Source organism: Pseudorasbora parva, chromosome 25 (assembly GCF_024679245.1).
Source record: "Pseudorasbora parva isolate DD20220531a chromosome 25, ASM2467924v1, whole genome shotgun sequence".
NCBI classification, from domain to species: Eukaryota; Metazoa; Chordata; class Actinopteri; order Cypriniformes; family Gobionidae; genus Pseudorasbora; species Pseudorasbora parva.
Window position 1 is genome coordinate 29,900,954 of NC_090196.1, and position 25,423 is coordinate 29,926,376.

At 41.8% G+C, this 25,423-nt stretch overlaps 1 protein-coding gene across 3 annotated transcripts in view; it reads left to right on the forward strand.

Moving 5' to 3' along the window:
- syt7a (synaptotagmin VIIa) overlaps window positions 1-25,423 on the forward strand; it is a 196,151-nt gene that overhangs the window by 118,260 nt on the left and 52,468 nt on the right. For 2 of the 3 annotated variants that reach the window (XM_067435830.1, XM_067435831.1), the window contains one exon: window positions 4,560-4,639. In XM_067435830.1, coding sequence (XP_067291931.1) covers window positions 4,560-4,639 — 80 coding nt within the window. Of the gene's footprint in view, window positions 1-4,559; window positions 4,640-19,636; window positions 19,773-25,423 lie in introns of those variants that run through there. The other variant, XM_067435829.1, reaches the window with a different exon arrangement.

Genomic DNA, 25,423 nt, shown 5'->3' on the forward strand with positions numbered 1-25,423 from the left:
TATTTGTATATCTAATCAGTCTTTGAGAGCATGTAGTCGAACACACGCTACACTTTTACGGCTAGTAACGGCTTTTCAAGCGTCTTGTCATGTCACTGCATGTCCTGTTTGTCTTTAAATGGTGTGTTAAGTGTCGCTTTTAATTAGTTTATTGATCCGCGTGCTCTAAATTGCTTATTTGATTCTGTTTCAAGGTGAACTAGTACTATGTGGTGTCAATGGTTTTGGACACAGCTATTACTAGATGCTAATGTGTGGAAAATCCAGCTAAAAAAAAACAGATTGAGCATTTAAATAGACGGCTAAATAGTTTATGGTTGAATTTCTGCACAGCATCATTTATGTATAATGTAGTTTTTTTCCCCCACTAAATCTGTTACAGTACACAGTCTTATATATTTTGTATTTTTGTCTGATTTTCATATATATATATTTTTTTGCTTCAAATCAACGTTTTTAATGTTCTGATTCACCTTGTAACTTGTTGTAAGTCCCTATGGGAAAATTGAATTAAAACAAGTCCTTCTGTAACCAATGTCGCTGAAAAAGGGGCCGGGCACTGTTGAACACTATATTTCAAATAAACATTGACATTTCACTTCATTTGCATTCCTTCAGCCATATTGAGCATTTCAATATTTTTCATTCATTTTTTTCTATTAGTATCCTGTCTTCTCCTGCTTATATTGTCTCTGGGGTTAGTCAGTAGTAATTAGAGTTTGTGTGTGTATGTGTGTGTGTGTGCGCGCATGTGCGTGCGTGTGTGTGTGTGTGTGTCACGGATGTTCCCTCTAGCTGACTGACTCATGTGTGCGTAGTTGTGTGCTGCTGCGCACATCTGGGTGATTCTTGGACTGTCCTTTTTCGTTTAAATCAGTGTGTCAGACTCTGGAGCCGTGATGATTGTGGACTGAGATGTCTGGAATATGAGCATCCCGCTGCAAAATACTAGCTTTGATTATAGTTGGCTTTACATTAGATGGTCAGGTGGACAGAGTAGTTTTTACTGGCTGACCTAGCTGGGCTAAGGTGGTTATAGTTGGTAGACTAACTTGCTTTCTGTGTGAATATATGTCAAATTGTAATTTTTTCCTGTGATCAAAACTGAATTTTCAGCATCATTACCTTCAGAAATCATTATCATGTGATGATGTGATGCTCAAGAAACATTTATGATTATCAATGCTGAAAATAGTTGTGCTGATTCATATTTTTGTGGAATTCATTTTAGATCAGTAGAAAGTTAAAAAGAACATTTGAAACACACGCCTGCCTTTACATCCCATTCTTAATCCGTAGGGTTTAATATGGAGTTGGTCCACCCTTTTGCAGCTATAACAGCTTCATCTCTTCTGGGAAGGCTTTCCACAAGGTTTAGGAGTGTGTTTATGAGGATTTTTGACCATTCTTATAGAAGTGCATTTGTGAGCTCAGGCACTGATGTTGGACGAGAAGGCCTGGCTCTCAGTCTCCGCTCTAATTCATCCCATAGGTGTTCAATCGGGTTGAGGTCAGGATTCTGTGCCATGTCTTTATGGACCGACACTTTGTACACTGGTGTGCAGTCATGTTGGAACAGGAAGGGGCCGTCAAAGTTGGGAGCATGAAATTGTGCAAAATGTCTTGGTATGCTGAAGAATTAAGAGTTCCTTTCACTGGAACTAAGGGGCCAAGCCCAACCCCTGAAAAACAACCCATACCATTATCCCCCCTCCACCAAACTTTACACGCGGCACAATGCCGTCAGGCAAGTACTGTTCTCCTGGCAACCGCCAAACCCAGACTCGTCCATTGGATTGTCAGACAGAGAAGCGTGATTGGTCACTCAGAGAACACGTCTCCTCTGCTCTAGAGTCCAGTGGCGGCTGCTTTACTCCACTGCATCTCACGCTTTGCATTGCACTTGGTGATGTAAGGCTTGGATGAGCTGCTCGGCCATGGAAACCCATTCGATGAAGCTCTCTACACACTGATCTTGAGCTCATCTGAAGGCCACTAAAGTTTGGAGCTCTGTAGCTATTGACTCTGCAGAAACTTGGTGACTTCTGTGCACTGTGACCCTCAGCATGCGCTGACCCCAATAAGTGATTTTATGTGGTCTATCACTTCATGGCTTAGTTGCTGGTGTTCCCTATTGCCTCTACTTTGTTATAATCCCACTAACAGTTGAGCGTGGAATATTTAGTAGTGAGGAAATTTCCCGAATGGACTTATTGCACAGGTGGCAACCTATCACGGTACCACGCTTGAGTTCACTGAGCTCCTGAGAGCGACCCATTCTTTCACTAATGTCTGTAGAAGCGTCTGCACGCCTAGTGCTTGATTTATACACCTGTGGCCATGGATGTGATTGGACACCTGAATTCAGTGATTTGGAGGTGCGTCCTAATACTTTTGGCAACATAGTGTATATATTAGAGCTGTCAAGCTAGAAATACTTATTATCAAATTAATTATGATGTGCCGATTAATCAATCTAATTAATGGCACGTCAGAAATTACGTCCAAAAGACAATTTAAAGTAATAATTGTGTTAGATGAGAAAAGCATCATATACACATGGCAAGTAGCTTTAGAAAGAAATATTATATTTGATTAAACATATAATTTATTACGCATAAACCGTTAAAGTACAATGCTCATGATCATTTCTCAGGCGCTGCATCTGAACTGGTATTTAGATATATTTACATACCACAACAGCTGGGTTGATCTTCTATGTTCTGTAAATGGCTGTATTTATGAGTGAGCCATTGAATCATTGGGTTCAGCCGATGGATTTGCTCAAAACACGGATTCATTCGGAAACAAAACGCTGCTGTTTGTTGCTTGAAGAGGCATAAAGTTCTGCTCTGGCTTTACAGGTAACATTTTCACTGGTAAAATTGAGACAATAACAAAACAGACAATATTGTGTCTAAAATATGACAAAATATTAACTTCTTATTAAACTGTTTTATAAAATCTATTTCACATTTGCACTTGAGCTATTCAGGACAAAGACATCACTTTATGATTTATAAGATGTTTACCTCAAAAAATGTCCCCACAAGGACAAGGATTTTGGATATTGCCATCTTTGTGGAGACATTTTGTAAGGTTTACCGGGCCACACACACACACACACACACACACACACACACACACGTTTGTTTTTGTGAAATGTGGGGACATTCCATAGGTGTTATGGTTTTTATACCGTACAAACCGTATTTTCTATCCCCCTACACTGCCACTACCCCTAAACCTACCCATCACACACAGACACACACGCACGCACACACATACACACGCACACACACACACTTAAAGCAATATTTGCAGTTCACTTTCCTAATGTGAAAAATTTAGGTTGGGACTTTGTATTTGTTTGTTCCAGGCATTCATGTCCCTTTGCTTGGGTACATCTAGAAAGTAATTCAGATTGTGTCCTTGCTCAGGGAGTTTGCTGTAGCCACCGCAGCCCTCGGCCGGTTGCTGCGCACAATTTAGACCGTCGCAAAACACCCATCCCTTTGGCTGCACGCTCCCCTGGCCAGCGCTAATGATACCCCTCACCTCCGACCCTTTCTGATCCGCCCCGGGACCTCCGGCCACATCCTGAGAGACGAGCCAGGCAGAACTAGCCGAACCAGAGCCAGCTCGAATGACGGCCCTCTCTGAGCCAACGGGCCTCCTCAGACATTAGCCGTCAGGATCGCAGCGATGAGATGGGATGAGACAGCGAGCGCTGCGGGACAGATCACGCTTCCAGGAGTTTTGAACTACGCTAAACCCATTTCCAAAGTAACCACACAGATGGGTCCAGGATGAGAGGAAAATGACGGATTGTACCTGGGCTTATTTTTTACTAGCAGTTTTTTAGTGTTGTAACCTTTTTAGATTGTAACTTTTGAACACCATTGTGCTGCTCCTCATTATTTTATCAGTAGGCGTGGAAATCATAAAGAGTTTATCATTATTGGTTCTGATTCTACTACCGATTCCAGTTTCTTAGCCATTTCTTTTTTCAAGTTCTAAAAATTAAACTTTAAGCTCATTACTGACTTGAAAATGAACTGCGGTATATGGTGTGAATTCATCAGTTGATTACATAACCTGTGTAACTCTGGTCGGTAAATCTACCATTAAATGTGTGTTGTGTCCCAAACCCCCATGTAACGTGTTGTTTATGGAGCGGAGAGGCGGACAGCGCTGACGTCTATGGAGGGTTTCCACAATGCCACCTACTCCTCAGAAGACACTTTCTGTCATTCTGTCTCTCCCACATGCTCTCCGGTAGCCTGTGATGCTGGCGATAGCTAAATTGGCTATTTCCATGTAAATATGAGGCTTGTGTGTGGTTTAATTGCTATGGAGATGACTTAGGACGGACCATGTGATTTAAGCAATCAGAACGAAGCATCAGGGAGGAGAGCGGGAAGAAAGACAGAGGCTGGGAGATGGAAGTAGGAGAGAAGGATAATGCTAGAAGAACAGACGTTGGGAGGTGGAGAAGCTTGTGATAAATTAGGAGACTGGGAATAACCTTTTCTTCCCCTCCTCTCTCTCTGTTTCAGGGGAAGAGGAATAAACCAGGAGTGGAGTCCGTCGGGTCTCCCGATTCAGGAAGAGGAAGAGGAGAGAAAAAAGCCATCAAGTAGGTGCAGGGACATTCATTTTGTTCACTGGGGCTTTTAAAAAAAAGATTGTTGTGTTGGAGCGAAGCCGGGCCATATGAAATCAGCGCTGCGATCCTTAGAAAACTTCACTGTTTCTCCATAGACAACAAATCCTTGTGTTTTTAAATCCACGGAAATCATTTCAGAAGTCTTTAAAGCCGTGCCGGTCCGTCAGAGGAAGCAAGAGAGGCACAAAAATGTAGTTCAAAGGAAGATAACTAAGAAATGAATATCAGATTCACTGTTGCGTTTGTTCATTTACTTACTAATGGGCCTAACTTAGAGACGCAAGCAATGCAAAATATAATCTAAATAAAATGTAAAAATAATGTAACAGCACGATTGCCAATTGTCCCCTGACTGTTTATTTATGTTTTTATCAATTCAATTATATATTTTTTCAATGAAAAAGTAATCTTGAAAAAAGCACTGGAAGTACACACATTTCATATACAGTGTGTGTGTGTGTGTGTAAATATATATTTGTATATATATATATATATATATATATATATATATATATATATATATATATATATATATATATATATATGTTGTTTTATTAATATTTTTTAAAATAATAAATACTACATAAAACAATTGAATGGAAAAATTACATATTAAAGTAAATATATAAAAAATAAATACATTTAAAAATAATAATCATAAATACCATATCAGGAAAACATATTATATATAATCATCAATATGTACATATAATGTTTTATTATTATTATTGTTTAAGTAATAAATAATAATTTTCAAAAGATAACAATCTTTGACTAGTTTGTTCAGTGTTGTTCGGTGTATCAGCCTCCTGGAATATTCCCACCGCCTGAAAGTTATGATTTCCATTTCATTCACTATTAAGTTTTTCAGTCTAGACTTGCTCTGAAGGGAACAAAAGTACACAAGTACGAGAGTAATTAACGGCATTTGGCGGCTCGCTTTCATTCGGGACGCTTCCTCTCGGAGCGATTCCGGCTCTTTGACTGATGGCGACTCTGAAAGCGTCTGATGGAGGCCGCGGGATCTTTGAGCTCAGCGGGACGCAGCGCCTCCATTGTTTCGCTCTTCTTAAGATCATCACATGTCTGCTTGTTTACGAGACGGTTATTCTTGGAGACGCAGTGGCAGAAGTTGGTGTGACGTCTGGCCTGTGTTGTGTGTGCTTCGTGACATTGCAGCTGCTGGTTTGGAGACTAATGAGTCCTCTGGATTTACAGCTTGCAGGTGCTTGTGGAAATCTGTATTGCATTGCGTTTTTGTTCCTGAAGCTGTTGTTGAATTAATAACTTAACACAGATGACCTTTTCCCCCAATACCAGGTTCACCTGACCCTTTGCGTTTCTCTTGACCTCTCACCTGTTTTCCAAATGTTTCTTTTCTTAGCAAAGCATTAATGGTTTTGTCACCGAGAATTGTGTTTAATAACGTGCGATGCTTCACAGCTTTCTATCTCTCTCTCTTTCTCTTGCTTGCGCGTTTGATCTTTGATAAACTAATGAATGCTCAGGTATAATCTTGCTCGTTTCTGCTTTGCTGCCTCATGGATGCATTGGGTGTGTTTTTATTCCCTGTTTGATCATTAAACCCCTTTATGCACCTCTCAGTTTCTTCCTCTTCCAACCACCTCCTGTCCTGGAGAAGAGGAGACTCACGGAGATCGTCTGTGTGCAGATTGATGGATGAAATGGATCGCTCATGTTCCACTGACGTGTGTGTGTGTGTGTGTGTCTCTTCAGTGATTTAGACAGAGACTTTTGGAATAACAATGACAGCTGTTCAGTGCAGCAGCGCTGGAGCTCATACCCGCCCAAGGAGTTTGTACTAAACATTTCTCCTTATGCCCCTTACGGAGATCCACGCCTCTCACTCAAGTGAGTCTCTGTTCAGGCTGGTAAGAGACACCAACCCCTGACCCGCAACTCATACCACACCCGAACCCTTACCAACCGCACCCTCCAATTGTAGCTGGAAGTCTGGTCCACTTTATTTGTTACTGTTCATTCAGGTCAAGAGTCGCCCGCTTAGACAGGAAACCACCGTCTGACTGGCACATGCTGCAAACTGACCAATCACTTAGTTTGTTTGTTTTTATTATATTATTATAGTGGTAGTATTATAGTATTAAGTTATACCATATTTTTAAAATATATATATTTTTATATTATATTGTAGTTATTATGCTTATATATGTGTGTGCATATATTTTAAATATGATATATATTTAAAAAAAATAATCAATCTGAAAAAAATTAAGAAACCACTGCAATTTTTCTTAAATCAGCATCTCTGCAAGTATGGAAGCCATTTCATTCCAATGTCTGTTAAACTCCAACATTAGGTGATCACCTGAACCAAATCTTATTTAAGGAAAAGTATAAAAAAACACTTCTGTGGTCATCACTATCCTCTTGCAGTAAGACCAGCTGGATGGCAAAAACAGTGCTAGTAGTACCTCAAAAGTAATTGGAACCAAAAAATAACTATTGAACAAGCCCAAAAAAGTTGAAAAGGAAAGTTTTGAGTGAGGAAAAGAAGGGTTCAACTCTGGCTTTACTGGCAGAGGGAGACAGTGAGCGTCGGGTTGCTTCCATCCTTAAAATTTCAAAGATGGCGGTTCAAAAGAACAAGGTCAAGCAGCAGACACTAGGGACAACAAAGCTACGGACCGGCAGAGGGCGAAAACGACTCTTCACTGACCGCCGACTCATTTGAATGTCACTCAACAACCGTAGGAGGACATCAAGTGACCTACAAACAGAATGGCAAAAGGCAGCTGGGGTGAAGTTCACGGCGAGGACGGTTCGAAACAGGCTTCTAGAGGCAGGGCTGAAGTCGCGTAAAGCGAGAAAAAAGCCCTTCATCAATGAGAAGCAAAGACGAGCCAGGCTGAGGTTTGCAAGAGACCATAAGGATTGGACTGTAGAGGACTGGAGTAAGGTCATCTTCTCTGATGAGTCCAGTTTTCAGCTTTGTCCAACAGCTGGTCGTCTGATGGTTAGACGGAGGCCTGGAGAGCACCCACTCTCGCACCCACTGTGACATCTGGTGGAGGATCGGTGATGATCTGTGCTTCAGCAAGGCTGGAATCGGGCAGATTGGTCTTGGTGAAGAACGCATGAATCAAACCACGTACAAGGTTGTCCTGGAAGAAAACTTGCTTCCTTCTGCTCTGACAATGTTCCCCAACTCTGAGGACTGGTTTTTCCAGCAGGACAATGCTCCACGCCACACAGCCAGGCAAATCAATGTGTGGATGGAGGACCACCAGATCAAGACCATGGCCAGCCCAATCTCCAGACCTGAACCCCATTGAAAACCTCTGGAATGTGTTCAAGAGGAAGACGGATGCTCACAAGCCATCAAACTAATCCCAGCTTCGTGAATTTTTGCACCAGGAGTGGCATAAAGTCACCCAACATCAACGTGAACGACTGGTTTATGAAAGCTGTGATTCAAAATCAGGGTTATTCCACCAGATATTGATTTCTGAACTCTTCCTAAGTTAAAACATTAGGATTGTGTTGTTTAAAAATGAATATGAACTTATTTTCTTTCCATTATTCGAGGTCTGACAACACTGCATCTTTTTATTATTTTGACCAGTTGTTGCTTTCATCAAATAAATGCTCTAAATTACAATATTTTTATTTGGAATTTGGGAAAAATGTTGTCAGTGGTTTATAGAATAAAACAAAAATGTTAATTTAACACATTACTATAAATAGTAAAACCAGAGAAACGGGTGATTTTGCAATGGTCTCTTAATTTTTTCCAGTGTATATATATATTGTAACTCACAATATGAGAATTTTATATGTATATTATTGTAACTTACAATATAATTAGAATATTATGTTTATTTAAAAATTATAAATATTATTATAAAAATGATATATAAAATTATATATATAGTACCTCAAAATATAATGAGAACATTATATTTTTTGTAACTTACAGTATATTCGAATTTTATGTATATTTAAAACAATGATAAAATATATATTATAAAATATGTATATAGTAACTCATATATAATGAGAATATAATACATACATATATTATTGTAACTAACAATATACTTTGAATATATATATATATATATATATATATATATATATATATATATATATATATATATATATATATAAATATAGTAACTCATGCTATAATGAGAATATTATATATTATATTAGAGTTTGGAGAAGCGTTGTAGAAGTTAAGCCAAGCGAGCTTCATATTTTCTGTTAGCATTGGTTGTTTTCAGTGTGTCAGACGGTCAGTGAGCGCACGGTGGGCTCAGACTAACACAACCCATATTTTACTGTACCTCATCTCACCTGTTTCCCAACAACACACCCCGTTTATCCCTGATCCCTGGCAGGGCTGTAATGATGAGGAAGCATCCCGTACACTTACACACTTTTCCAAAAGGATATGGCAATGAGCTCATAAAGCCAAACTCATAGTATCATTGATCTGATTGTGATGTGGTCCACAGTATGGGGTAGTCCAGTACCAGAACACCAGCCAAAACCACAAGATAAAGATGAAGTGTGTCATTTCTGCTCCTAGATATGCACAATATATTCATACCATAACAGTTATGTGTGTATCACTGTGGGGGTAGGGGAAGTGACTGCCTTAAATTAAGTAGAATCAACTTTATTTCAACCTAAATTACATTAAAATGACTTAAAAAATGCATCTTTTATAAACTATAAATTGCTTAACTTATTGAGTTAAAGTTATATTTAATTATTACAGTGTATATGTATTCATTTATATATAATTTCTAATTTCTGACGTTATTGGTATTTTATTCAGCGATTTTAAAGATTTAGATGACTGCGCTCATTTAGCACTGATCTATAGAGATATAATTAACCATTTAAACACCTTCAATTTGTGATTTTGTTCTAAACACATTTCGAAAGGAATATTTATCTTATTTCACACTTTACATTAATTTAGTGTAATTTTTTAACAAAATAGTTTAAATTTATAATATTGACTATCAATTGGTTACCGTCTATTAAAATGAATAATTACTTATCCTAAGTTATTTTAGTATTTTTTATATGCTTTTATATATATTATTAAATATAGCTTTTATTTGTATATTTTCAGTGTGTTTTTTAATATTTCTATTTAGCTTTAATTTATTTAAATTTAAGATATAGTTTTACTTTTTATTTATTATTTCAACTTCAACTTTTTTTTATATATATATTATTAAATATAGCTTTTATATTTATATTTTCAGTGTGTTTTTTAATATTTCTATTTAGCTTTAATTTATTTAAATTTAAGATATAGTTTTACTTTTTATTTATTATTTCAACTTCAACTTTTTTATTTCAGTTAGTTGGCAAGGCCATTTTTTTCATCTAATGCTCATATTTGATATAATTGCAGCTTTATTTAATTGAACATAATCTATTTTTAATCGTTTCAGCACCAATCAACATTATAATCTGTTGATTTGAGCCGCTCTCTGTGGTGTCGCTCGTGCCGCAGAAATTATACACTTCACGTTCAATCTTGTAATGCGAATGAAAGTCATTATGCAGATTTTATTCTTGATGCCACGTTGATGTTCTTTAAGCTTCGCAGGACTGCAGGGACATTATCAATGTATTGGACAGTTTGCTTATTACAGCAGCAAAAGCCTGACATTCAAATCTCTTTTGTTTCGCCCTAAAATTTGCGAAATTGGACCCTAAATGTCCCTCACTCCCTACAGCCCTGCTTTGTCTCTTCTTAGCCTATGACCTTTAACCTTTCCCCCCTCCTCCTCCTCCCCCCCATGGGGTGTTACCATGGAGACGGACAACCCTCCCGCTTCAGCTATCCAGCGCACCGCAGCAATAACTGTAAAGAAACAAAAAAACAAACCAAAATGCGCTCGTGAATGGTGTCTAACCCTCATTGTCGTAGAGGGTTGACCGTTACAGCCTGACTGTGGTGTGGTAACCCCCGTTTCACCGTGTTATAAGATGGTGTTGTTTTGCCTCTGTGCTTTCACCTTTCTCAAGCTTGTACTTGATGTGTCCCTCCAGCTCTCCTAAATTTCTTCCAGCCTGTTTCGCAGCGGCGTGTGTCTGTGCGGTAAACCCTCACCGGCCTAATCCAGACAGGTTTCGCTAAAGAAAGAAGCGGTCTAAACATGCTTGCCTATCAAAACCAGCGGCAGTCGTACAGAGGGGTTCAGATGGGGCGGCCTGTCTAGAAAATGAAAAATTAAATAAACATGTCAGCCTCGGCGGCTCAGGTTATTCAATTTTCCTTTCTGTGGACTGCAAGACTGCTGGATTAAAGCGGTGTGGGTGAAGGCAGGCCGCTGCTCTAAAGCTCTGCTATTTGAGACGGAAACCACAGATTGAAGCAAAACCGACTGGGAACAGCCACTTTGTAGTACTTATAGTCTAGTTCGTCTTTAGTTATAGTCTTTTCATCACAATATTGTGTAGACTTGTATCTTGGGATGCAGAATATATCACTGAAGCCCCTTTCCCACTGCGATTCCGGCAAATACACGGATAATGCGACCCGGCATTTGTTCCCGGGGCGCTAGATTTGGTCCATTCACACTGCCAGCGAAATACCGTAATATGTGCGCTTTCACACACAACGCTTAACGGTCCCGGGTCGAGTTGACACGTGACATCCTGATGTGACGTATAATGGCGAGCGATCTCAGCTTCAGCGCGGATAGTAAGGAGCTCCGTGGTCTCGACTTGTGTCCAGTTTGCGCACATTTCTGCTTGTTTCATTTTAGTTTCTTTTGTGTACGAACACTCTCTGCGTTTAAAACACCGACTAGCTCTTCTGGCACTGCAGGGTTGTATTATTGAAAAAACAAGCTCTAGTTGTCGCACGATAACTACGTACACGTTGCGGCATTAGTTTCGGCTTTTGTTCACACAGCGCTCGTCCCGGGTCGAATACCGCAATATTACTAGGTCCCCGACCCGGGTCGAATTCGGTAATCGATGCCGGGACATGGTTGCTTTCACACAGAAGGCGACCCGGCAATGTTCCGGGAATATTGCGGGTCCGACGTGCAGTGTGAAAGGGGCTTTATTTAGCTCTAAATATTGAGCATTTGATCACACTTGTTTAAAAAGGGATTTAGTTAGTACTTACTCAAATAAGTACCAAACCAGGGTTAGTTACTTGAAATTATGCATTATTTACTGTTGTTACTATAGTCAATACATGTAGTAACCATAGACTGTAAAAAAATATGGACGTAGTGTCTGTTAAGGCGAGCTGGGCGTCTCCATCTTGGCAGCATGTCACTCACGGATAAAAAAATTTTTTTACAAAAAGGCGGGATGTGGGCGGAGCTTAGGTGACGCAATGACTAACAGTAAACGAATGAGTTATAAAACAATTCATCCCCATCACAGTTGTCATGAAGGGCAAAATTAGCCGTATAGACCAAAACCATAATTTGTACCAGGCTGTAAACATGTTATTTTCTGCTGTAAAGTTGGGCATTTTAACACGGGGCTCAATGAGATTCTGCTCCTTCTGGAGCCTGCCTCTAGTGGCCAGTTGAGGAATTGCACACTGTAAAAAAATTATTTTAAAAATAAGTTACCTGGTTGCCTTAAAATTTTGGGTTCATTGAAATATTTTTTTTTTAGTTAATACAATGAAAAATTTTGAGAATCAACAACCTTTATTTAAATATATTTAAAAGATTTTATAACCACGGGGTAATTGTGTGTGTTTTATTTCTGATGACGCAGTGAAACATGCCAGATTGTGCTATTTTCATGATTTATCACATTTTTTATGTGGTTCAGATACAATAATATTTTGAGTTTCTATTTATTAAACCAATTTCCTTCATTGTATCAACTAATATTTTTTTTTAAATTTCAATAAACTCACATTTTTAAGGCAACCAGGTTACTTACTTTTTTAAGTTAAACCAACATTTTTTTTTTACAGTGCAGTTTAATTCACTTTCGTATTGAGTACTTCAAGAGAAACTGCGGGAGGTTGCTGCTTGGTAGTAACAAATAACTGTCACCTTAAAATAATGAGTTCCCTTTCGGGGAACTCGAGCTGCGTCGAAACGCTGTGAGAACGCCTCTGCGTTAATGCGTCGTGAAGCGCCTGTAGAACCATTCCATCGGAAAAAAGATCGATCGTCGGCGTGATGACGTCATCGACCGGAAGCTATAAAGCGTCCGTGAAAACAAACAGGAACTAGCTTCTGAGCCTTCAGCAAGCGATCTGTGTGAACCTGTCTGTCTATTTGGTGTTTTTGTCTGTCTATTTGCAAGAGTTTTTCCACCCTTTGTTAAATATTCCTTATATTTACAAAAAAGAGAAAATAAATAGATAGAAAAATGGCGAGTGAAAGCAGTCAGTTCAAGAGGTGTGTACATCCCTGCCCACGCTACATCACGGCTGGGGATACACACTCTCTTTGTGTTGCCTGCTTGGGAGCGCAGCATGCCCAGGCAGCCCTCGAGGGGGCTGCTTGCGAGCACTGTGAGCGTATGCCACTGAGAACGCTGCGCTCCCGCCGGGCACTCTTCGAGGAGGGTGCCTCGGCTCGTGTTCCCCGCGGCTCTGGTCCCGCTGCTGCCGAGGCAGAGCGGAGGCTGCAGTCGTGGGGTTCACAATTGGATGTTGCAGAGGGGTTTGAGACGGGCGCTGCCTTATCTCTGCCCTCACCTGCTCCATCCAGCGGCTCTTCTCGGGGCTTGGAAGCACGCATTGCGGTTTCTTCCCCCCAGAGAGAGTCGCCGGTGCTCCAACTATCCAGCTCCGAGGAGGTGGACGTTGAGAGCATCGCGACTGAAGATTCGCCACTTCAGTCCCCTGCGAGTGAGGAGCTCGTTGAGGTTCTAACGCGAGCTGTGGCCAGACTAAATATTGACTGGCCCGTAGAAAGATCTGAGGCAGGAAGAAAGAGATCTAGCAAATTAGATGAGAGATTCCTGCCCGCTCGCGCTTCAGAACCTCAGCGACGGGGCCTGCCGTTCTTCCATGATTTGCACACAGAGGTGGCAAAGTCATGGAAGAGACCGGCATCATACCGTGTGTTCAGCCCTCAGACTTCGGTCTATAGCAACATCATGGGGCTGAAGCACTACGGTTATGGGGCGATGCCAAAGGTAGAAGAGACGCTTGCGAGCCATCTCTCGCCTTCCTCGGCATCGTCCCTGAAGGGCCCGACTTTGCCCACCAGACCATTAAAGACAACGTCGGCACTGGTGGGCAAAGCGTACTCGGCGGCAGGTCAGGCTGCTGCATGCCTGCATACTATGGCTATAATGCAGGCTTATCAGGCTGACCTGCTCAGGGACCTTGATGGACGTGATGAAGTGGGGGGAGATATTATAAATGAGCTCAGAACATCAGCTGATCTCGCTCTCCGGGCCACCAAGGAGACGGCCAGATGTGTTGGCCGCTCTATGGCAGCCTTGGTGGCTACGGAGAGGCATTTATGGCTCAACCCCACTGAAATCAAGGAGAGGGAGAAAAGCTTCCTGCTAGACGCGCCGCTGTCTCCTGGCGGCCTCTTCGGTGACGCAGTACACACTGTCACCGAGAGGTTCCAGGAGTCAAAGAAACAAGCTGCGGCGCTAAAGCAGTTTCTCCCTCTCCGGGTCCAGGTCCCTGGGGCTGCCGCTGACATCAGGCAGCCCAAGCCGAGTACGAGCTCCGCTCACAGGGCGCAACAGAAACAGAGCGTCGCCGCTCGAGCTCCCCCTCAGCGCGGGGACGAGGGGCGGCGCTCTCAGGCGAGGCCTTCGAGGGGCAGGGCTGATCTGCGGACAGTCCTGATCGCCAAGAAGGCCTCGTCGAAGCGTTCCTGACGCCAGAAGCGTCAGGACGCTGAGGGTGGTTCCCCCCGTAGGGAAACGGTGTTTACCCCTGCTAACGGTACCCGTTTCCCTACGGCACCCTCGGGGGGCCGCGCTGCCAACCCCGCCGCAATGCCGGGGCGCAGTCGGTCTCCGCAGGCCACCCGAGGGTGGTCCGCGCCCCCTTCGGGGGGCCCCCGAGCAGTCAAGTCAGTCGTTCCCTGCCGGTCCGCCGCTTCAGGGCACTGTGCTTGTTGCTCAAAATACACCAGAGGCCAGCCTCGAGAGGCTGGTTCCCTTAGTAGATTTTCTAGACGAGTGGAAACGTCTATCAAATATATCTCATTGGGTCCTGCAGATAATAGAAAGGGGGTACGCCATTCAATTCAGAAGTCGGCCACCTCCTTTCTGCGGTGTCCTACCTACAGAGGTGGGCCCGGAGCAGGCTCTGGTAATGGCACAGGAAGTAGAGACACTCCTGCAAAAAGGGGCTATAGAGAGGGTTCCCCCTCCCAGCAGGGAGTCTGGCTTTTACAGCCGTTACTTCATCGTGCCGAAGAAGGATGGGGGCTTACGCCCGATATTAGATCTGCGGCTATTGAATCGCTCGGTGGCCAAGCTCAAATTCAAGATGCTTACACTCAGACAGATTGTAGCACAGGTCAAATCGGAGGATTGGTTTGTCACCATAGACCTCAAAGATGCGTATTTTCATGTCTCCATCCTTCCACATCACAGGAAGTTCCTGAGGTTTGCCTTCGGGGGAGAGGCATACCAATATCGTGTACTTCCCTTCGGTCTAGCACTGTCACCCCGCACGTTCACCAAGTGTGTGGATGCAGCTCTGGCGCCGCTGCGTCTGCAGGGCATCCGCATATTGAACTATATCGACGACTGGCTGATTCTAGCGAATACAGAGCAGATGGCGGTTCAGCATCGAGATGCTGTTCTCGCCCACATGTCGAAGCTGGGGTTGAGGCTGAACGCCAAGAAGAGTGTGCTTTCTCCGGCTCAGAGAACCACTTTTCTAGGTGTGAACTGGGATTCGGTAATTATGCGGGCGCAATTATCGCCAACACGCATAGCATCGATCCTGGCAGCAGTCAAAGAGCAGAAGCTAGGCCGGGCCGTCACTGTGAAACAGTTCCAGAAACTGTTAGGTCTCATGGCAGCAGCGTCCAACGTGATACCTTTTGGCCTACTGTACATGAGGCCACTGCAGTGGTGGCTCAAAACAAAAGGGTTCTCCCCGAGGGGAAATCCGCTCCGCACGATCAAAGTCACGCGGCGATGCCTACGTGCTCTGGTCATGTGGAAAAACCCGGGGTTTCTATCTCAGGGTCCCGTGTTGGGGGCTCATGTTCGTCGCGTAACGCTAACGACAGACGCCTCTCTCACAGGCTGGGGGGCGACCATGAGTGGTCGCTCGTCCCAGGGTCTATGGCAGGAACATCAGCGGCACTGGCACATAAATCGGCTAGAGATGCTCGCAGTGTTTCTTGCATTGAAACAGTTCCTGCCCGACCTCAGGGGCCACCACGTACTAGTCAGGACAGACAACACGTCCGTGGTAGCCTATATAAATCACCAGGGGGGTCTGAGGTCTCGTCCATTGGACAAATTGGCTCATCGGATCCTCCTGTGGGCCCAAGGGAAATTGCTGTCAATCAGGGCAGTATATATCCCGGGGGCCCTGAACCAGGAAGCAGACAGCCTGTCGAGACAGGGGCCGAGGCCCGGGGAATGGAGACTCCACCCAGAGGTGGTGGAGCTCCTTTGGAAGGTTTATGGGAAAGCAGAAATAGATCTATTTGCTTCGGCGGAGAATTCCCACTGCCCGCAGTGGTTTTCTCTGACCCATCCGGCCCCGCTGGGGCTGGATGCCATGGTACAGGAGTGGCCGAGGCTGCCTCTGTACGCCTTCCCCCCGATTGTCTTGCTTCCAGGAGTTCTGGAGAGGGTACGCCGGGACGGGGCCCAGGTACTTCTAGTGGCCCCGAACTGGCCGACCCGAGTATGGTTTTCGGACCTGATATCTCTCCTGGAAGGCTCTCCGATGGAGATTCCGACCAGGAGGGATCTACTCTCTCAGGCGGGCGGGAGATTCCTGCACCCACGCCCGGAGATGTGGAAACTGTGGGCCTGGCCTCTGAGGGGGCTAGGCTCATAGAGGAGGGTCTCTCGGCCGAGGTCGTGGAGACCATCCTACACTCCAGAGCTCCGTCCACAAGGAAGCTGTACGCTTTGAAATGGAGACTTTTCTCAGCATGGTGCAGAGAACGCCAGTGGGACCCAGTTAACTGCCCGGTTGGTACAGTGCTGGAGTTCCTGCAGGCAAGGTTCTCGGCAGGGTTGACCCCCTCCACACTAAAGGTGTACGTGGCGGCCTTGGGTGCCTTCCACGTCCCTTTCAGTGGAGTGTCTTTGGGAAGACACCCTCTAATTACACGCTTCCTTCGTGGCACTTTAAGGTTGAGGCCGGCTATACACTCGAGGGTCCCAGCATGGGACTTGGCCATTGTCTTGAGGGGCTTGTCCGGGCCACCGTTCGAACCTCTGGAGGAGGTTTCGGATAAGTTCCTCACTCTGAAAACCATCTTCTTGTTGGCCATTTCTTCTCTTAAAAGAATAGGAGATATTCAGTCCCTGTCGGTAGGGCCCTCATGTTTAGAGTTTGCGCCGGGGATGGTGAAAGCATTTCTACATCCCAGGCCGGGTTATGTCCCCAAGGTTCCTACGAGCCCACGGGGCCCCATCACTCTCCAAGCCTTCTGTCCTCCTCCGTTTAAGACGTCAGACCAGGAAAGATTAAATCTGCTGTGTCCTGTGAGGGCACTGGATACATATGTCCACAGAGCTGCCCTGTGGAGAAAATCTGAGCAATTATTTGTCTGTTTCGGACCCCCTAAGAAGGGGGCTCCAGTATCCAAGCAGAGGATGAGCAAGTGGGTGGTCGAGGCCATCTCACTTGCTTATGAAGCGGCCGGGCAGCCATCTCCACTGGCTGTCCGGGCGCACTCAACCAGGGGTATGGCTGCTTCAAAAGCACTCTTGTCGGGGGCTTCCCTCCACGATATCTGTAACGCGGCCGGATGGTCGTCTCCGTCTCCCTTCGTCAGGTTCTACGAACTAGACCTGGCATCTACAGTAGGGGCACAGGTTCTCTCGTAACCGTGTGCGCTTCGGCTTCACACATACGAGACACTTGGTCCTATGGCGATGTGGGTATAAGCGTTCTCACAGCGTTTCGACGCAGCTCGAGTTCCCCGAAAGGGAACGTCTCAGGTTACGTATGTAACCCTAGTTCCCTGAGGGAACGAGACGCTGCGTCGCTCTGCCATACTCCCCGGCGTGTCCGTGATCACTTACTTCAGGCTTTATCAGAAGTTAGTTCCTGTTTGTTTTCACGGACGCTTTATAGCTTCCGGTCGATGACGTCATCACGCCGACGATCGATCTTTTTTCCGATGGAATGGTTCTACAGGCGCTTCACGACGCATTAACGCAGAGGCGTTCTCACAGCGTTTCGACGCAGCGTCTCGTTCCCTCAGGGAACTAGGGTTACATACGTAACCTGAGACGTTTTTTAATTTGTAAATACTGGGTGATCTTGGATTTTTATTTGTGTATAACCATTTTTATATCAGGCTTCATCTAACAAGCACTTAAAGGGTTAATTCACCCAAAAATGAAAATGTGATGTGTATCTGCTGACCCCCAGGGCATCCGGTATGTAGGTGTGTGTTTCTTCAGTAGAACACAAATGAAGATTTTTAACTCCAACCGTTGCTCATATCATGCATGTCAATAGGTTGTAAATCTAATTAGACCTCATTGACATGCATTATTTTTAATTGTTATTAAAATCTCAGAAGAGTTTTATGCTATTGGTAGATCCTGCTTTCTCTCGTAGCCGAAATGTACAGTGACTGGATCCATTACCTGTCAATAAACAATCAGCACTGAGGACATATTTTAACATCATAAGCATTTATATTCTGTATTCTTTTTAAATAAAATCTTAAAATTGTACGCAAGGCATCAGCCTTTTCCATCATGTAAAAAGACTGACGCGACACTCGTTTAGGTCCCTCACATCGCGACCCTGTATGTTGTTTTGCATAAAACTAAACGATATTTATAGATTTAGAAATATTTACACAAACCTGTATTTGACGGCGCTGAGCCGCTCTTGCCTGAAAAGGTCACAGAAAGCCTGCAATAAAAATAACTCAACCTCTGGGTTATGTCTGACCGAGGATCTGGGTAACACAAAAACTTCCCAAACACTGAAAAAATAACCACAAAAAATGACCTAAAAGGCTCAACCCAGGATATAGGGAGGGAGGGGGTAAAGATAGATAGATAGATAGATAGATAGATAGATAGATAGATAGATAGATAGATAGATAGATAGATAGATAGATAGATAGATAGATAGATAGATAGATAGATAGATAGATAGATAGATAGATAGATAGATAGATAGATAGATAGATAGATAGATAGATAGATAGATAGATTTAAGTCTAAAAATCCGATACCTCATCTGGTTTTGCGCCAATCTGTGGCTGTCGGCTTTGTCACTTAAAGCTCTTTTTGCTCTTATCCTGCTGTTTTTGATGTTGGTGTTGGTGTTGATGTTGTATTGTGAATGTTTGAGTGGTGCGGCAGTGTTTCTTAAGTCTCTTGATAACTGCATGATGACTTTCACCAGGTCCACAAACTGGTGACCATAATGATTATGAAGTACCGATGAAAAAAGTAACCCTTTGTCTGTATGAAGTCTGCAACCTTTATGGGAGTCATTAATGCGAAGCATGTCTCTGGGAGTGCAAATGTGATTATTTGAAGCATCGGGGGTGGTTGTAAACCCGTTTGTAAGGCTCTGCTACACCCCCTAAAGGAGGAGCTGCACTTGGCACTGCATCTTTAAAAGCCCCGGGTGTTAGTATGTAGTCCTGTAGCTCGCTGTGAGGTCACACGCATGTAACACTCTCACGGGATAAATGATTGTTATTTATCCAATCTTGTAACCGTTTCTTCTCTCCCAATGTTTGTCCTTTTCCCCCCTTTTCTCTCTTTCTGGCGGACCCCTCAGTGGGGCGGTCCCCGGGGGCCAGAAAGGGGCCGCGGGGGGTGTATTGGGGGACGGAGGGGGGCCGTCGCGCAGTGACAGCGTGAGGAGCATGATGACGGGGGGCATTAAAGCCGGCAGGTGGCAGACGGTGCAAAGCCGCCTGCATTCTGGAGACTTCAAGAACGGCAAGTGAGTCGAGCCCACAGGGGACAAGAAAGAGAGTGTTTGTGTGTGTGTGTGTGTGTGTGTGTGTGTGTGTGTGTGTGTGTATGAGATGCTTAAGAAAGTTAAAAATGCCTTTTGTGTGGGTCTGCACTTTGCTGAGATTTCAGGCCGCCCTGCAGTCTAATAATAGCAGAAACCGTACGACTGACTCACACACACACACACTTAGAAGCACTTAGACGCGCAGATCACTCATTTCAGTCCATTATAAAACACAACAGTACCCGCAATGACTCAAAAGACGGCGTAATTGGTGATATCATGCACCTGATTCAGCCTGCAAATGTGAAATGTGAGGGATAATAAATATAAATGCAAAGCAGAGCGGCCTTGTGTTAGCCTGAAGGGGTGATTTTGCAATAATACAGACCGGCTGACTTTAATGATCAGGCTTGTTATATGGCTACTTAACATGTTAATGCACTGGAAATATTTAATTTTATTGAGTTTAAAGTTGACATGGAATCAGAATTGACCTATGCGATTCGTCTGTGCATATTATTTCAAGTAAAAAAAAAAGTCCCTCATAATATATTCGATATGTTTCTATTTCAAATAAATGCTGTTCTTTTGGACATCAAGGAAAGTACAAAAATATGAAGCAGCACAATTGATTTCAACATTGATAATCAGAAATGTTTCTTGAGCAGCGAATCATCATATGAGAATGATTTCTGAGGGATCATGTGACACTGAAGACTGGAGTAATGATGATTAATTCAGCTTTGATCACAGAAATACATTACATTTTACAATGTATTCACATAGAAAAGAGTCATTTTAAATTGTAATAATGTTTCACTATTTTTGGTCCAATAAATGCAGCCTCGGTGAGCAGAAGAGACTTCATCAACTTTTGACCGATAGTGTAGGTGCTGTATGTAAGCTAGAATGGGGAAGAAATCATAAAAATGTTTAGCTGCTTTAGTTCAAATGCACAAAAAGTCTAAAAAAAGTGATTTTTTTACAGAAATCTCTTTTTTCCCCTGGTAATGCTCACCTTTCACAATCCAGTCAGTTCCTGAAATACATCCTATTTTAAAGTGAAATTGATTGCAAGAAGCATTTTATGTTGAATTCATAGTATGTTGTGAGAACAGTGAATATGCATTATGAGAGTCATCCGAGGTGTGTATGACGTTCTTCTTTCAGACGAACACAATCAGAGTTATGTTAAAAATATAAAAAATACAACAATCGCAAAGAATTAAATGTGTCTGTGTTTGACGTCAAAGGTTACTGATTGAAATGAATGTAGCACCTAGCGCATCGAAAAATGACCCCAAGGAGCACCTTTAGCGTCTTCATTGTGACGCAGAAGGCACTTGACCATGCTTCAGATTTTGACGACTTGGGAGTGAGCTGGCAGCCATTATGTTTGCCATTTAAAGGGATAGTTCACCCCAAAATGAAAACTAGCCCATGATTTACTCACCCTCAAGTCATCCGAGTTGTAGATGACATTCTTCTTTTTAGACGAACACAATCAGAGTTTTGTCAATAATATCCGGGTTAAGATTAAGTGCATATATCCATCATAGGCCCCACTTTATATTAGGTGGCCTTAACTGCTATGTACTTGCACTAAAAAATATGTATTTATTGTGTTCATATTGTACTGCAAAACACTTTTGCTGCTATTGAGGTGGGATACGGGTGGAGTCAGAGACAGGTGTGGTGGTGTGGGTCAGTTTAAAGGTAGAGTTATGGGTAGGGGAAGTGCCAACAGTGTAATTACAAATGAAATGAATTACAGATGTAATTACATGCAGGTATTTTCAAAAATGTAAGTACAATGTAAAAACATGTATGTACACAATAAGTTCATTGTATCAAATTATTAATTAAAATGTTAGTAGATAGTAATTAAGGCCATCTAATATAAAGTGTGTCCCCATCATATAACTGCTCCACACGGCTCCGGGGGTTAATAAAGGCCTTCTGAAGCAAAGCCAGGGGTTTGTGTAAGAAAAATACCCAAATTTAAACCTTTACAAACTATAATCACTGGCTTCTGTTAATGGCCTAGATTTAACACTTCTGTTAAATCTAGTTCCGGAAGAAGAGTGACCTCAGAAATTGGGCAAAATCGAAGTTAGCATTCACTCCCATTACAAAGCTTGGAAGAGCCAGGACACTTTTCATATAACTCTGATTGTATTCGTCTAAAAGAAGAATGTCATACACACCTAGGGTGTCGTAAGGGATAATGTACACCCAGCCGGTTGTTAGCGCAGAATAAACCTCGACAGAGTGATCAGGACCGCGACGCGAAGCGGAGGAAAAATGAAAATGCAGCTCTCCGTCAAATAACGTGCTCCACACGGCTCCGATGGGTTAATAGAGCCTTCTGATTCGAATCGATGCGTTTGTGTTAGAAAAATATCTTTATTAAAAACGTTATAAAGGAAACCTGCTTTGAAGTCTTCCATTGTAACCCACGGCTGTTTAAGCCACAAGATGGCGCCAGCGTTAAGCATAGAAGTAGTACCGGTCAAGATAACTCGCAGTACCCGGATGAGCGGTTGTTATCTGGAAATAACATACTGCTGGAATGCGGGATTGACCAATCAGAATCAAGTATTTCACAGAGCCGTGTAATAACCAGATTTAATTAACAAGAATTAATCAGAATCGAGAACATTTAAAAATGAAGTTTTTTTTTATTGGAATCGTTGGTTCCATGAAGAATCTATTCTATTCTATTCTATTCTATTCTATTCTATTCTATTCTATTCTATTCTATTCTATTCTATTCTATTCCATTCCATTCCATTCCATTCCAAACCATTGCATTCCATTCCATTCCATTCCATTCCAAACCATTGCATTCCATTCCATTCCATTCCATACCAAACCATTGCATTCCATTCCATTCCATTCCATTCCATTCCATTCCATACCAAACCATTCCATTCCATTCCATTCCATTCCATTCCATTCCATTCCAAACCATTGCATTCCATTCCATTCCATTCCATTCCAAACCATTGCATTCCATTCCATTCCATTCCATACCAAACCATTGCATTCCATTCCATTCCATTCCATTCCATTCCATTCCATTCCATACCAAACCATTCCATTCCATTCCATTCCATTCCATTCCATTCCATTCCATACCAAACCATTCCATTCCATTCCATTCCATTCCATTCCATACCAAACCATTCCATTCCATTCCATTCCATACCAAACCATTCCATTCCATTCCATTCCATTCCATTCCATTCCATTCCATACCAAACCAAACCATTCCATTCCATTCCATTCCATTCCATTCCATTCCATTCCATACCAAACCATTCCATTCCACATAGTAATAATATTTTGCTTATTGGAATGTTCTTCGAACTAAGAAAGCAAATGGTTCTTTTTAGAATGTTCACTGAAAGGGGGACCAGAAAACGTGTGTGAAAACCTCCTCTAGTTTTAAGAGAGTATTCCAGTGAGCTGTGTAAGAGACTGTAATCACAATCAGACGAGGAAATATGAGACGTTACGATGACAAAGTTCCGTAATTTGTCTGATGACTTTCTGAACACCATATTTTCATAACACGGTTAAAGTTTAATAGAAGCCGTTTCCGTGACTTGAGCGATGGCTTGAGGTTGTTTAACACCAAATTTTCCACATAAATCGCCAGCTAGTGAAACCGTGTAGCACAAAATATTAATGTACTAAACGTCCTATAAATGTGCTTAATATTTCAGGGACTCATAATGTGCATCTGTCAGCAGTGTGAAATGAATCCTGAGAGAGGGGGAAATTTCATTACATTGGTAAGAGAAAGTTTAGAGCAGGGGTTTTCAAACTTTACGATGCAAGGACCCCCAAATATGATGAACCTTTATGGGGGAACCCCTTAATCCATCTATATATTTTATGTATGAAAAAAACATTTAAACTGTTAGATAATTAGTAAGTATAACATTTAATGTTTCCAAATTTAAATTGGCTATACTTAATGTTGGACGTATAAACCTGAAGAATGTGTTCAACTAAAAATTCCTTGAATAAGCAACTTTCACAATAAATGTATGTACCGGTAAGCAGCTTGCGTGCCGCATTAAGAATTCTGCTCTACGAAGCCAATGAGCATGATAAAGGGGACTATAGTGAGGAAAATTCACTAGCAAGATACAAAGCAAACATATGCAATTCTGAAAGGTATTCATATGGCAAACAAGGTGAGAAATGTTTAGAAATTAAACAGTTAGATTGGTCGGTAGACTTTATCCATTTTTGCTTTATCTTTTAATTATCTAAAATTTTTCTGGGGACCCCTTAGAACCTTCTGGAGGACCCCTGAGGGGCCCCGGAGCCCGGTTTAAAAAACCCTGGTTTAGAGAACCCAAAGAGATTCATTTCAGGACAGCGGTGCCAAACAAAGCTGAACCCACGCGGTCCCGTATCGATGCTCCTTATGCAGACTCGCTCGTGTGTCCGTGACGTCCATGTCCCGTTTGTCTCAGGAATGATCTCATTATGACTACACATAAGCTGACTGAAAATATTAAAGGTTCTGCACCTTTAAAGTCAAAGTGAAATGCAGTTTTACTTCCAGAATCGCTAATCGGTGTATTTCTGAGTAAAATGGTATTCTGTCAGTAAATTAGGGTGGGATTTTATAAATATTATATATTTAACTGTTTATTTTAAAATATATTTACATAATGTACTTTCAATAAGTTTTAGATATTTTAGTTTTAGTAATTATATTATATTTAGCTATTTATATTTTAAACATATATTATAAATTATATGTAATTAATATATATTATAATATATTATAATAAATATATATCATTATAAAATATAGTATTTTATAATACATATATGTATTCTAAAATATATTTAATACATATTTATTATATATTTAAAATATACTATATATATTTATAGTATATTTTATTTAAAAACATACATATAATTCTATATTTTAATAAGAAATCATTTTTAAATATATATATATATATATATATATATATATATATATATATATATATATATATATATATATATATATATATATATATATATATATATATATATATATATAATATATTTTTTGTTGTTGATAAGTTTCAGTTATTTATATTTCCTCATATGCATTTATATTGTTTATATTTTGCATTTAAAAAAAATTATTTTATGACTAGAAATGTATTAACCTACCCCCCTAATTTGTAGTTCATTTCGAAATGTAAAGGCTTCCAATATATATATTTTCATATTTGAGAACATATTTCATAAAGCTGCGCTGTTTACAACATATTTCGTTATATGGTCATATTCATATTTGAAAAACATATTTTATCAAGCCGTGCTGATTACACCATATATAGCATACGCATACGGTATTTAAAATATATTGTGGCCAGAAAAAAAAACTAAATAGTGCCATACGGGTTGTTTTATCCATGAATTGACTGGACAGTTAAAAGGTGATGTAAAATTATATTTCAGAGAAGTTCCAGTGGTGACGTGTGCAAGAGCCAGGAAACATGTTAGGGCAGTTTGGTTTGTGCAAAATGATTTCTTGCTGATAATAATGAGACTAATGAACAAGATACACTAAAGGGATGAACAAATGAACAAGACAAGTGGTGAAT